Here is a 14,498-nt window from a genome sequence, read left to right on the forward strand (position 1 = left end):
ATTATTTAACAATAGTAATTACGAATTCGACAAACACACATGCATTTGGATCCAAATTATTGCTCCCAATAATTTTAATTCTATCCATATCATCACCATCTTCCTTCTATATCACCGCCATGTGAACAAAACCCAACCATCATTCATAACCACCGGCCACCACGATCAACGAAAAATCTAAAAAAATTTATGAGGAAGTGCAGACTTTTTATTTGTGAAAGCAAAATCCAACAAACTTATATAGTGGACCATTTTTATAATTTTTATTTGATTTTTTTATAAAATTTCAAAAATGTAAAGTATGAAATGCAAAAAAAAAGAAAAAAAATTAGGAATCCAGTGGAAACAAATTGTAATTTTAGTAGGGATAGCTTCAAAAATCCTAAAAAAAATTAAAATATAAAATAAAAATATAAAAAATCTAATTCCATTTGATCAAGTAATATGGCCAGACTTTAAGACCAGTGTCTAAATCAAATCAGGCCAAGTTTCTGTCCGGACATGGGCCCAAGTCAGTCCATTTAATTTTTGGTTTCGGTCACAATCTTGGTTTGATGAATTAACTAAAGTTAGATAGGATTAATTACACTAAGTTGTATTTAGTAGCAGCCTGGAATTGAAATTTGTAAAAATGGAGAAAATTTTAGTTCAATTTTCTAAATAACTTTTCTCCGATTCTACCGATTTTAATTCCAAAACTCTACTTTCATGTATGCCAAACATAGCCTAAAAGTATCAATTTCCCTTCATGTGACCATGTGGGCTATCTAAGTCTCCGGGTGATAAATAATGAAACAGAACATTGGTAGACTATAAGGTAAAAAACTCTTGGAGGGCACCACATAATGTCACATGCATTTGAAAATTCCTTACATTAGAATTTTTTTCGGGGAGCTTTCATGTAGTATCACTATGAAGGCGAAGTTGATCACTATCCTGAAAGGAAATCCAAGAGAGTAGAATGAGAACGAACAAGTAGAATGAGAAGTAGTGTGTTTTAATTAAACTTGCGCGTAGAAGAAAATAATAGAAAGGTACAAATTCTCTCATGTTTTGGTTATATATTAATTTGTATACGAGTGCATAAATTAATGTATAGTTTAAAGACGACATATTGACTATTTATAGATGAATGCGAAGTTAACTTTTCTGTTTTACTGTTTGGATTCGATGCGTATACGTGTTGTGAGGCATATAGTTTATGGATGGACTTTATGATTCTCGAGTAGTAGGTTATGGTTTTGTTGAGATTTGCCATTTCTATAATATATATATATATATATATATATATAGTTCTGTGATGGTTGGGATATGAATAAATGTTACCAAGTGTTAAAAAAAAAAAACAAAAAAACATTTTGATAAAAAATAATAATAATAGAAAACTAATCCTTTACTGTTTTGATGCAAATCTATAATAATATTACAGGTATCTCTTGTTTTTTATTTAAATATTTCGGAGAGGTCTATGTCATCGTACAGAAGAGCTGAAAGAAAAAGCAATTGAATTTTATATATATATATATATATGCAGGGGGGTGGTTGGAGCCTTAGGTAATTTAGGCGGTGGCCTAAGACCCAAGTCAATAAGAAGATTCTACAATTTTTTATTTTTTTATATATTATAAATTTTTTAAAATAATTATAATATTTTTTTAATTATTAAACTTTAACATATAAAGAAATTTGACAATTGACCCTAAGTCACATAGAGTGGGGGCAAGAGTAAGAAGGGGATAAAATTTAAAATTAGGTGAGGGCGGGAGCGAGAGCGCCATAAGAGCATCTGTGCATTTACTAATATATATTATTCTAATTAATGTTAATTATGACAATTTTTTTTCTGTTATTTAATATTTGATTAAATATTAAATGTCTTATTTTGATAAATAGATCATTAAACGGGTTAACACGTTTATCTGTTTAATAAACGAGTTGGGTTAGTGTTGAAGATCTTGACACGATTATTAAATGGATTGGGTTTGGGTTTACCTATTTAGTATAATACTCTTACATTAACACGATACGAACATGAATTGCAACCCCTACTCACAAGAGGTGAATTCGGCCCATCTGGCCCAATCCGCGGATTACAAATTAGAATCATCGAACTCAAATTTCGAGTCCACGAATTTTCGGCGAATCAGCTCCAAAAGCATTGATCCACGCGCGGAGCTTGGATCTAAAAGTTGACCTAAAAGATTTCTATTCTTTATATTTTTTTGAGAGGCCCCCAAAATTTTTTTTCTTTATATATTATAACTTACCTAAATATTTTATTTTCTTATATTATTAAACCTCAACAAATACAAAGTGTGCCCAAAATATTTCTATCTTTGTATTATTATAATTTTTTTTTTTTTTTTTGCTCTCTCTCACTTACATCAACATATATACATACACTAAATATTAAATATATATTTAAGTGAAAATTGGTAAAACTTTCTATATTTTTCTAAGACTTATATTAATTTTTATTTTCTCTTTTTTTCTTACTCCTATATTTTTTCTTCTCTCTCATTATAAATTTTTTCTTTTTTTTTTCATCTTCTCCACTATTACAATTTACAATCTCACAATCTCACTCTGTAATAAGATTTTGAATACACTTATATTCTATTAAAGAATTTATTGGAGTATTATACCAAATTATTCGAAATCAATTTCTATTATTATATAACTTAAATTAGTTTATAGTTTTATTAATTTTTTTATCATAAAATTATATATTTTGTTTATAATTTTTATTTATATTGTTAAATGTGACTATTAGAAAGCATATCGTCAATTAATTAACAATTGAACTAGAGTTTGGAAAAAATTTAGTGATAGGTTTAAAAATCACAAAACAAATAATTAGCATAATACTGACATAAATATATGGATAGATTTAATTAAAATACCATTTTTTTTTTCGCCTAAGGTCTCAAATAATATTTAGCCGCCCCTGTATACATGAGATAAGCATTAAACCTCTATAATTTTTGCTTTATTTTGTACTGCCTAAATTTATTTTGTAGTGCCTATACTAAAGGTGAGGTTTCATACATGTCGCTCGAACTCCTCCGTAAACATGGCTAAAGCAGATTTGATGTTCACTGCTATATTTCAAAACACAACTTTGGGGGTAGACCTAATGAAAATTCTGATACAGCAGTGGCCTAATGCTAATGTAGTTTGTGGATTTATATATTTTTATATCTATATGTTTTATATATTTTGTTAAGTAGGCAACAATTTGTGTTTAATGGTTGCAGATTATGCTATGATAGGAATTGTCATTATTTTAATTTTTCTTCTTCTGAATAAATTTCTTTCTTCCTATTGTAGTTACATACTTTTTGTGTGTTGTTTCTCGTGTGCTTTTCTCTGTTTCTTGTATACTTATTTCTGTTTTTTATGATGGGATGGATATCTTGATATGTGATTGAAAGCACTAAGAAGGCAACAATGGATGTCATCTATGGATGACAAGTAGTCATGGGGAGAACTATAGTGATGCTCACAAGTATTTATAGGAATCAGTCTAGTGATCCAGTACAGTTCATTTCAGACGTTGCGATTCGCTCCAGTGGTTTTAAGTATCAGCAACAGCCCATTTCGGATGTTGGGACTCACTCCAGTGCTCTTCAGTACCTATTTCGGATATTAAGACTCATTCCGATGATACTCTTCTGTATCGACCGCCCATTTCAGATGTGGACCTTATTCATTTACTACAGTACCTTTTGAGACAACAAATGAAGGTCTTTTTAATTACTAGGGAGCAAATTGATCTTATTACTCACGTGTAATTACTAATTTATACTACCCTTGTCTTCTTCAGGTAATTTGTCTTTAATTAAATATATGAGTTAAGTGCAAAAAACTCTTGATATATAGGGTTTGTGTAAAACTAATCCCTGTTTTTTTAAAATGTGCATATCGATCCATTAAATTCAAAAAAGATGCAAATAAGTTCATCTGACCACTTTTTTACAGAAAGTAAAAAAAAAAAAAACCCTATTTTACCCTTTTGATTCCCATTTTGCCCCTCACCCATATATGCATTAAATTGGGCATTGCCCATGTATTTCGGGTATAACCCATGCAAGTATAACCCGTTTGCAGATTCGGGTTCTTAGAAAACAATTGTTTTCTTGCTTAACAATCACCTCTCTTCAACCCCTCCGCGGCGGCCGATGGCGAAGCGGCCGTCATGGCCAAGCTTGCCAAATCCATCTCCCCAACGCCGTCCGGTCAAATTGTCCTCGAGGTATCAATCCATTGCCGCTTCTGCCTCACCGAGATTTACAGACTTTGACAATTGACATGCATAAGGAAGAAGCAAGAAATTGGGTTTTTTTTTTTTTTTTTTTCGATAATTCCAATAAATTGGGTATCGTGGGACATGGAAAATGGAAAATGGAAATATGGGGTGACTGAGCCCTAGGAATTGACTTTCTTGTCAAATCACCTCTCGTCTATAGCCCCTCAGGTTAAGGCAGCGATAGTACCAGGCCTCTTTGCAAGAACCGAAGGAAGAAGAAAGAATTGAACAAGAATAGAGAGCAACGTAATGGAATGCGTAGAGAGAGAAGTGCTGTTGCGCGGGTTGCGTGTGCACAGAAGAAGATGAAGAGAGAGAAAGCATGAAAGTACGGAGAGACCCAACCATCCAAAACGGCTCTGTGAAGAAGAAGAAGATGATGATTGATCTGGGTCTGTGCTTTCAGTAGTGTTCGACAGATGAGAAAGAAGGGGTTGGACAGACAGAATCTTGTCTAGTGCTTGTATTCGTAAATTAGGTTACATAATATGTAGGGTAAAGTGCATTAAACCCCCCTGAACTTTCTTCTCTTTCTCACAAAACCCCCTTGAACTATCACAAAGACATTTAACCCCCTAAATTTAACTCACCGTTATAAAATTAACAGAAATGGGAGCACTTAAGTCACGTGAGGGCTCAAAAATTTTTAAAAGGACAAAATTAGCCCTTATGACACAACTAAGATAAAACACTTCCTTTGCCGGAGTGAATTTGAGTCTTTGTCGTTGGTCCCCTCAGCCACATATCCCTCCTCTCACCTGCAAACCTAAAAACTTAAAAACTAATTTATCTCATATGGTCTTTGTTGTGTAAAACACCACCTTCTTTCATTTCTTCACGCATCAGATCCATCCCCAAGTTCCATAGGTGGATTTGCATTCTTGCTCCAAGGACTGGGTTGAGTTTGTATCATTTTGACCTACAGTTCCTGATACATCTTCAGATTCCCAGAACACTGTTGTTCAATCTCCGGCGCCGAGCTTCTCTGATGAAAATCCGGTGAGTAGTCAGTTTTCTGGTGAGGATAATGTAACCGAAGTTATACGCCGACCGCCCTCTCCGTAGCCGGCCGAACCTGTTTCCACAGCCTTAGACTTTTTGGCGCGGAACTTGTCCCGAGAAAAGCTAGCGAGTAGACAGTTTTCCGGTGGATCTACAATTTTCGGCCATATCAGAACACCATCTCCGGCTCCGAATCATCACGTCGAAGCCAAAAGGGATGTTGGAAAGAAAGCTGTGACCAATGATACGTGTCGACATCCACCTCCGTCACCGGTGGAATCTGCTTCCATGCACCCACTCAAACTCTTCAGCGCCGAGATTCTCCGATTAAAAGCCGGTGAGTAGTCAGTTTTCTGGCCATGTAGGAACACCATCTCCAGCTTCGAATCATCATGTCGAAGCCAAAGGGGATGTTGGAAAGAAAGTTGTGACCAATGATACGCACCGACATTTGCCTCCGTCGCCGGTGGAATCTGCTTCCATGCACCCACTCAAACTCTTCAGCGCCGAGATTCTTCGGTAAAAAGGCAGTGAGTAGTCAGTTTTCCGACCGTGTAGGAACACCATCTCTGGCTTCTAATCATCACGGCAAAGCCAAAAGGTATGTTGGAAAGGATGCTGTGACCAACGATACACTCCGACATGGGTCTCCGTCGTCGGTGGAATCTGCTTCCACCCACTTAACTCTCCAGCACAAAGCTTCTCCGATGGACCTTCAGATTTCAGACATGTCGGAACACCATCTCCGGCTCCGATTCATAACAGCAAAGCCAAATGGGACGTTGAAGAGAATGCCGTAGCCAACAATACACTCCCACCACCATCGCCGTCGCCGGTTGAATTGGATTCCAACGATCTAAACTTTTTGCCAGCGTCTTCACCGGTTTGCTCAGACGGCGTCGTTTCGTCTCTCCCACTCAAGGGTGAGGGTGAAGATTTGTTCTGTCCTCTAACCATACCTACAAAAGTCAAGAGTGGAGTTTCACCCACGACCTTTGCTACCACCACCCAACACCCACAACCTTCGCTGATGGAAATTGTTCCTCCTCTCTCTCTCTATGTTTTTTTTTTTTTTCCTCATTGGCCTTCAATTCCGGCGGAAAATCATTCAACAGGGGTAAGGGCTAAAAGGTAATTTCAATTTTCAGTTAACAGCTAGTTAATGGTTGGTCAATGAGTGCAACAAAATGATAGTTTATGGGGTTTTACTTATTTCAGGAGGGATTCTTGCAATTGGGTCATAGTACAGGGGGGTTTAATGCACTTTACCCTAATACATATTAGGGTAAAGTGCATTAAACCCCCCTGTAATATATATATATATATATAAAGAAAGTGGAGTCAGTGGACTATTCACAAAGCAGATCTTGCTTTCTGGGCAGTTCGTTTCATACGTCAAGGTCAAATCTCCAAGCAATTCACAAAGCAATTCGTTTCAATCTCCAAGTCAGTGTGATTGTTGCAACAGCAAATATATAAATCAAACCTAAAACCCATCTCCAAACTTCACTTCTCATGCCTTTCAAACCCAATTTGGAATCAATCTTACCAAACAAATGAGTGAACAAGGTCAACCCACTAATTCCAAATGATATATATAAGATTTTTTTTTAATTTTATTTTTTATAAGTAGATAAAATGGTCATTTTACATGATTGGTATTTTTTATTATTAATTTATTTAACTGAAGTGAGAGTATTATCGTCATTTTATACCACCACACAGGGACCTATTTGCACCAAATTGATAGTATAGGAAAGTTTTTTATCACACAGGAACCTATATGCACTGTATCGATGTATCGATAGTAGATGGGAGTTTTTTTTTGCATTTAACCCTAAATATATAGATTGATTAGTATACATTTGTAAAATTGAGGCTTATCCCATCCACATCAACCTAAATTAACTTTGATAAAATGCTAGAAAGCCTCCTTCAATTATTTCTTTTTGGCATTATACATTGATTTTTCAAAGGTGCAAAGGTTTAAGTGAATCTTCAATTAGATTCGAGTTGGCCGACCAAAATTTGTGCCCAAAAGATGATATGTATTGTACGATTGTACCGCTTACAAGGTAAGTTTTACGTGCAATATCTAATTAGATTCTGGTTAACCAACCAAAACTTTTTTCCCGTGAGTTTGACCACCCAAAACTTGTGTCCAAAGAAAATATGTAATGTGAGAAATTAGGGTTAGTTTAGGAAAGCATTATCTCCCAGTTGTACGCTGTGTTCAGAGAAATTCAAAAATCCTCACTTAGCTTTCCTTTTACATTCCGACCAAGTCACCCAATAATATATATCTCTATATTGATATATATAGTACGATCCATCAACACACTACTTCTCATTGTACTTGTTCGTTGTCATTCTACTCTCTTGGATTTTTCCTTTCAATGGCTTGCGCAGAAGAAAAGAATGAAAAAGTACGAATTCTCTCGTGTTTTAGTTATGTATACGAGTGCATATATTCGGAAAGGTCTATGTCAGGATTCCTAGGATATAAAACAGTAAGAAGAGTTGTAGGAAAATTATTTGTGATGAAATTAGTCGTTATATAGAAGAGTTGAAGGAAAAAGCACATGGTAATTATTTATTTCTACTACCTTGTCTTCTTCAAGTAATTTGTCTTTAATTAAATGTTTGGTTAAATGTATAGATCCATTAGTATACATTTGTAAATTAACTTTGGAGGAAAAAAAAAACCTAAATTAACATTGGATAAAATGCTAGTAATTTGTCTTCAAGTGAGGGTTTAGGCCACCACTTAATTAGCCGCTTAAGAATCCAGCCGACACTAGTTGCACTCAACCACTGAAAATTTAATTTTTGTATGTGAGAGAGGATAATTTGTAATTTTTGATAAAGTGTGAAGGTTTGTTACTGAAAAAAATAATAGTATAGGGGTTTATTTTGCAATTTTTGATAGTAGAAGGTATTTAGCGCAATTTAACCTAAAAAGAAATTTATAAAAAAGTTTCTACCCATTAAAAAAGATTAACATATAAATTAACAATTAATTTATTTTAAGAGACCCGTAAAATAAGGAAACAAAATTTTATCATATAAATATACATTTGTAAAATTCAGGTTTATCCCTTCCACATCAACCTAAATTATCTTTGGAAAAAAAAGAAAAAAAAAATCCTTAAATTTACTTTGGAAAAAATGCTAGAAAACCTCCTCTCTCTCTTTTTCGGAATTTAAAATATCAAAATTGGAATTAACGAAAACCCTGTCACAAAAACAAAGGCCCAAGCCCTTTTCAACAGCCGAACAGCAAACAAGGCTAAAAGCCCAATATTTGGCCCAGAAAACAATTATAGTCTAGTTTCCTCAACACTTTTGTTGTAACATATCCGGTGAAGTGATGAGGGGCAAAGCAGAGCATTTCCCCTGGCAAGATGCAAAGCGTCACTCCGATCCTGAGTCCGGTGGTTCCGGTGGAGGCCTAATGAAGGATGCGGGAAGATCCCAAGAGAGGGCCAAGCATCTTGCTGAAGCAGAGTCCTTTACGGTCATGGAAGATAATCGTTGACGTACGATGTCAATTGTTTGTTTCAGAATTGCCGATTGGGAACACCTTTTGAGTTTGAAAGCTCGGTTATTGCGCTCAGCCCAAATTCGGTTGATAGTGGTGGAGAGAACCAACCTTTCGTGACCACTGGTTCGATGTCCAAGCTGTCAGCTAGCACCAATCCATTGGAGAAACATGAAATCGGCAGATGTCTTGAAGATGACTCCACAATGGTCGTACAAAAAGGCAATCAAAAAACAGGTGAGTATGAGTTTCATCTTGTGGGTGAAGGAATTTGGGGGTTGGTCAGAGATAAATCAGGTAATTGCTCCACAATTTCAGCACCAATCCTCATTAACTACTTGGTGGCAATATCTAATTAGATTCTGGTCTACCACCGTAAGTTTGACTACCTATATAACTTGTGTCCAAAGAAATTGTATAATGTGATAAGAAATTATAGGAAAGCCATGTCTCCCATTTGTACAAGGCGGCACTAATCCTCACTTAGCTTTCCTTTTGTATTCGGACCAAGTAATATATATCTCTATATCTATAAATAGTACCATCCATCTTCTCATTCTACTCTCTTAGATTTTTCTGCTCAGCACACTACTTCTCATTCTACTCTCTTAGATTTTTCCGTTCAGTGGCTTGCATAGAGGAAAAGAATGGAAAGCTACCAATTCTCTTATGTTATAATTATATATTAATTTGTATATGAGTCCATATATTAACTTTGGGGGTGGACTTATTTAAAATTCTGATACAGCAGTGGCCTAATGCTAATGTAGCTTGTGGATTTATATATATCTGTTTTATATATTTTGTTGAGTAGTGTTTAATGGTTGCAGATTATGCTATGATAGGAGTTGTCATTATTTTAATTTTTCTTTTTTCTGAATAAATTTCTTTCTTCCTTTTGTAGTTACATACTTTTTGTGTGTTTGTTTCTTGTAAACGTACTTATCTCTGTTTCTTGTGCATATATATTATTTTTCTGATGGGATGGATATCTTGATATGTGATTGAAAGCAGGCAACAATATTGGATGTCATCTATAGATGATCAAATGGTGCTCACAAGTACTCATGAGCAACACTCACCTCATCCTGTGCAAGCAATAAGAAGAGAAAACCACCCCAGCATGCATCATCATAACATTGACACCAGAGGAAGAGGTGGTCGTCCTTCTCTGGCTCGGGTTAATACCAGGAATTCGAGTAACAGGCTCATACCCAGAGTCATCTTTTCGGAAATTATCTACTAGAAGATGTATGTTACTTAATTTATTATCTTCTTCCTCGACTACTTTTATCTAGTTCCTTAATTTCCATATTGAAATATTTACACTAAAATATATATATATGACCATCTAACTTTAAGGATACTAATTAATATATTCCCTGAAAATATTGTTTGTAGGATGTGCTCTTGCTGGATGATTCTTCAGATTACTCCCTCTACATTGGCAGCTCGCTTCACATTCCGGCAACCCCCAATTCAGATAACTTCACTGATGATATGTCTTACGAGGTTTCTACATTACTAGGTTCAACTTGAATGTGTTCTTGAAGTAGTATGTATTCATGTTAAACAAATCATTTCCTATATATATGCACAGGGGTTAAATTGAAGACTAGTGATTATTTAAAAATCTTATTGGACTGTCATTATAGATATATAATCATACACGTATAACTAAAAGGACAACTTTGCAGGACGTATTAGAGCTTCAAGAACTAATGGGCCGGGTTAGCATTGGGTTGTCAAAGGAAACCATTGCAAAACAGCTTAACACGAGAACCCATGTTTCATCTGCGAATCAGAACGAAGAACCTGAAATCTGTGTTATATGCCAAGTATATAGAACTATATATATATATATAATTCTTCACATTTGTGTTTGGCTTTAATTTAAGGCATACATCTTTGTCTGTTGATGATGTAATAACTATAATTTTGCAGGCGGAGTAGGAAAAGAATGAGACAATTGGAAGACTTAGATGCGGACATGAATATCATGCAGACTGCATAAAGTCGTGGCCCCTTGAAAAAAATGTTTGCCCTATCTGCAAAGCTACACCTTTTTGATCATATATATAGTAGAGCTAGAAAGTTCCTAGTCACTTTTAGAGAGAGGCCAAGGATGATGTATAGACTGTTTATTTCATTTGTTTTTTTTATGTCTATTGTGGACAATGTATTGACGTGTTTATACAATTCAGTTGTTTCATTTATTTTTGTCCCCATTGAATCTTGCGGGTATACCCAAGATTTCTCTATGGTCCTGTATGTGTCGCGTTCTTCAGTTTCTTTACATCAATGTTTTAGAACCATCTAAAAAAATTTCCATCAGGCCCTGATAACAAATTTACCATCTATCTCCTACCCAGATGATGATATCAGATTGTAAATGTAATGCTGATTTCCAATTAAAACTCTTCGAATTGACCTACCAAAAACCATTGATTCCCAATTAAAACCCTTCGAATAGACCTAACAAAAACCATTGAGTAGTGTAGATCCCATAAAAGAACTTCCAATAACTAACAGATGAAAACAGAAAGGTAAGTTCTCAAACAACTATCAACATCCTCAAAGAGGATAGTCACCCTTAACTACTGACATTTCTTCATACAACATGAACCAGAAGACAAGCTATCATTCCATTACCATAATACAATAACTAATAAACCAATTATGTGGACAAAAAACATCAAATTGAAGTACACTGAAAAGTAGAATGTCTTAATACATTTCCGAATCCAACCATGAGCAATCAAATTTAAACTAAACATGAAGGTGACTAAGAGGACAAAAGAATGCAAGAAAAATCAATCCTAAAAATTAAAGCCTCGGCAAAACTAGGCAAATTTTGAGTGTCACGTGCTATAAATATATAAGTTTTGTTGGCGATAGTTCTTTGTAATTCTAACACTGAGATAATCAAAAGTGTCCCTCCCATAACCACGTTGAAATGGGAATCAAAGAAATACCCGTTTTCGCCAGTGGTCTCATTCTTTAGATTATGCAGAACAGCACCCAACTTTTTTCACCGCTGATACATCATCCTTGCCGCCAACATTAATGGTTTGCCCTTTTGGCAAAGCTGCCGGATCATCCCCAATATCAAGAGCCTTTCTGCTAACAACACGATATATCTGACTAAGCACTTCAGTGAAAGCATTTTCCACATTCATGGACTCCAGAGCAGAGGTCTCCATAAAAAAGGTGTTTTCTCTTTCAGCAAATGATGTAGCATCCTCGGTGGAAACAGCCCGCAAGTGACGCAAATCTGCCTTGTTCCCCACAAGCATGATCACAATATTGGCGTCTGTGTGATCTCGTAGTTCCTTTAGCCATCTCTCTACATTTTCAAATGTGACATGACGAGTGACATCATAAACAAGCAATGCACCAACAGCTCCTCGGTAGTATGCGCTAGTAATAGCACGGTATCTATAACAAAGAATTTAAAGTGAGAAGACAGTTTATTCTGAAAGGAATATTGACAAGAAAAAACACTTGGTTGATTAATCATGTAAACAACAGGGCAGATATATGTAAAAAGAGAAATTTTACGTAGCAAAGGAGTTAAGATTGGGGATAAGGGCAATGTAAGGCCAACGACCAATAACAATTCATTTGGAAGTCGAAACCTTGTAAAGGGCTCCTAGTTTGCTTGTTTGTTTATACAAATATACACACTTATAGCCAGCAATAAAAATTTGAAGAAACTACGCTCGGATAGTATAATCATCATGAGATGGAAACTTAGATCCAGAAGGCGATGGAAGGAAGGTTATTGATTTTTAGTTCTGTAACTCTCTCCTTATTATATGGTAATCGGCTGCAACCCAGAAACATCCAAGGATTGTTCAGAAGCAAAAATACCTTGTTTAATAGCAGACGGTGATAAGAGGAAAGAGTACTAGTATATTCAATATCATACAATTACTCTATGTCGGATTGGTAGTTTTGACATTCCAAGTTTTCTATTTCTATCTTCCTCCTAGTCAACCAACATCAAGCAAAAGTAGAAACATTCCAGAATAGCAGAAATGATAATCGTGGAGTAATAATTTGATCTAAACTATATCATCACTATAATCTAGTAGCTAATCTTGTCACACCCAATCATATAGCATCCCAACTTACTATGGAGTATGAACATATACAACATTTGCTTTGCATGGTCAATTGGCACACATAGCACACATAGAACACCATGAAAGAAACAAATGTACAAGGAAACAAGCAAAGCCAGGGACTTCAATGGAAAATGTCTAGGAAGAATATTCAAATATATACCTTACAAGCTTTTCTTGCAACCAAATTGATTTGGGGTGTGTTTGGGCATCCCCTCAAATTTGAATGGTTCCTTCAACATATTGATTTGTATTCCTAAACTACAGTCTAGAACTGAGCCACATATTCATTAATCAACCATTTATGAGCCAAACAACAGACAACATAGGATTAAAAACTTTCAAACTTTCTTCTCATTTCCTCAATTTAGTCATTAATAAAGAAAAGCAATAAAAACAAAATCTTCAGATCTGAGAGGGATAAACAAAATTTTAAGTACATCGTTGCACGGTCCAGTGCAAGGCGTCAATGACTAGAGTATAAAGATCTCAAAATCAAGCAGTATACATACGATAAATTTTATTTTTTAAAAAAAGTTCCATAACATTAACTTATGTGATCATCTAAAGGGAATTTTTTTTTTTGCTAATTTTCGAACAATAAGATCCAGAAGTCAGTTAAGGAATTGCATACATTTAAAAGTTATTGATCAAAGCAATAACCTCGCATTGCATGATTAATACATATATAAAGCATGAGATGTGGCTAATGATGAAATTTATGAGATCTGTACCTTTCTTGGCCGGCGGTGTCCCAAATCTGAGCCTTGACGACTTTGTCGTCGACGTGAATGCTTCGAGTGGCGAATTCGACGCCGATTGTGGATTTGGACTCGAGGCTGAACTCGTTCCTGGTGAATCTAGAGAGAAGGTTGGATTTGCCGACGCCGGAGTCGCCGATCAGCACCACTTTGAACAAGTAATCGTAATCGTCGTCGGCTCTATATGCCCCCATTTATGATGGATTTCTTATATATAAATATATCTAGAGAGAGATAGATCCGAATAAGAATTTGCAGATCAAAATGTGAGTTTTTGGATCTATCTGTGGATCTGCAGCCAATAATAATTCAAGAATTTTAGAAAGCGAAAGATTAGTAATTTAGATAGAGAGAGGGGCGGGTATTAGGGATCCGCTCCTCAAACGTTCCTAGCTAACACGCTCACGGTACTCACAGCAACGTTTTAAATTTGTTCCAGACTTGAGATAGGGGCACAGAAGAGGGAGGAGGGGTGTTTAAAAGCTCAGCAAGGCTCTCAACAAATTTTACTCTTTTTAATATATATTTTCAATGAATCTATAATGTGCAAATGTTTTTTTTATTCTTTCATTATTTTTTATTTTTGGTAAATAAATAAAATAAGTATTGTTGCTGGAAAAATGAGAGCTTGTGGAAGGCCGAAGGAGAATCGAAATTACACAAATCACACGTAAGAGTACAACTTTGTACTTTACAACTCTCACAAGTATTCACATTCACATTTGGCAATTGACTTTTTCTTTTATACCGTATAAAAC

The 14,498-nt window shown here is 35.3% G+C and overlaps 1 protein-coding gene and 1 long non-coding RNA gene across 6 annotated transcripts; one reads left to right on the top strand and one right to left on the bottom strand.

The window, feature by feature from the left end:
- Window positions 1-8,254: 8,254 nt before the first annotated feature.
- LOC132308931 (uncharacterized) lies at window positions 8,255-11,068 on the top strand. Of its 5 annotated transcripts, none has more exons than XR_009482504.1 (3): window positions 8,255-10,103; window positions 10,254-10,690; window positions 10,797-11,068. It is a non-coding gene; the product is annotated as an uncharacterized LOC132308931 (long non-coding RNA). The 5 variants fall into 5 exon arrangements; XR_009482505.1 differs by having other exon boundaries at window positions 10,254-10,364; window positions 10,550-11,068; XR_009482506.1 differs by having other exon boundaries at window positions 8,255-9,149; window positions 9,867-10,103; window positions 10,254-11,068.
- A 461-nt stretch (window positions 11,069-11,529) lies between these two features.
- LOC132308933 (ras-related protein RABA1f) lies at window positions 11,530-14,245 on the bottom strand. The gene is made up of 2 exons (XM_059807234.1): window positions 13,714-14,245; window positions 11,530-12,290 (listed from the first exon to the last, which is right to left on the bottom strand). The coding sequence occupies exons 1-2, from the start codon at window positions 13,932-13,934 to the stop codon at window positions 11,858-11,860; spliced, it is 654 nt and encodes a 217-aa protein (XP_059663217.1). The 5' UTR covers window positions 13,935-14,245; the 3' UTR covers window positions 11,530-11,857.
- Window positions 14,246-14,498: the final 253 nt, after the last annotated feature.

Source organism: Cornus florida, unplaced genomic scaffold, assembly GCF_030987335.1.
Source record: "Cornus florida cultivar Cherokee Brave unplaced genomic scaffold, ASM3098733v1 CherokeeBrave_3.0.0_Hap2_Chr05, whole genome shotgun sequence".
In the NCBI taxonomy this organism is placed as follows: Eukaryota; Viridiplantae; Streptophyta; class Magnoliopsida; order Cornales; family Cornaceae; genus Cornus; species Cornus florida.

Bases quoted from the DNA above. Each gene is read 5' to 3' on its own strand.
- LOC132308933 (XM_059807234.1), bottom strand. From the start codon at position 13,934: ATGGGGGCATATAGAGCCGACGACGATTACGATTACTTGTTCAAAGTG. The intron at 12,291-13,713 runs GTACAGATCTCA...TCTTTGTTATAG, and splicing joins GACACCGCCGGCCAAGAAAG to ATACCGTGCTATTACTAGCG.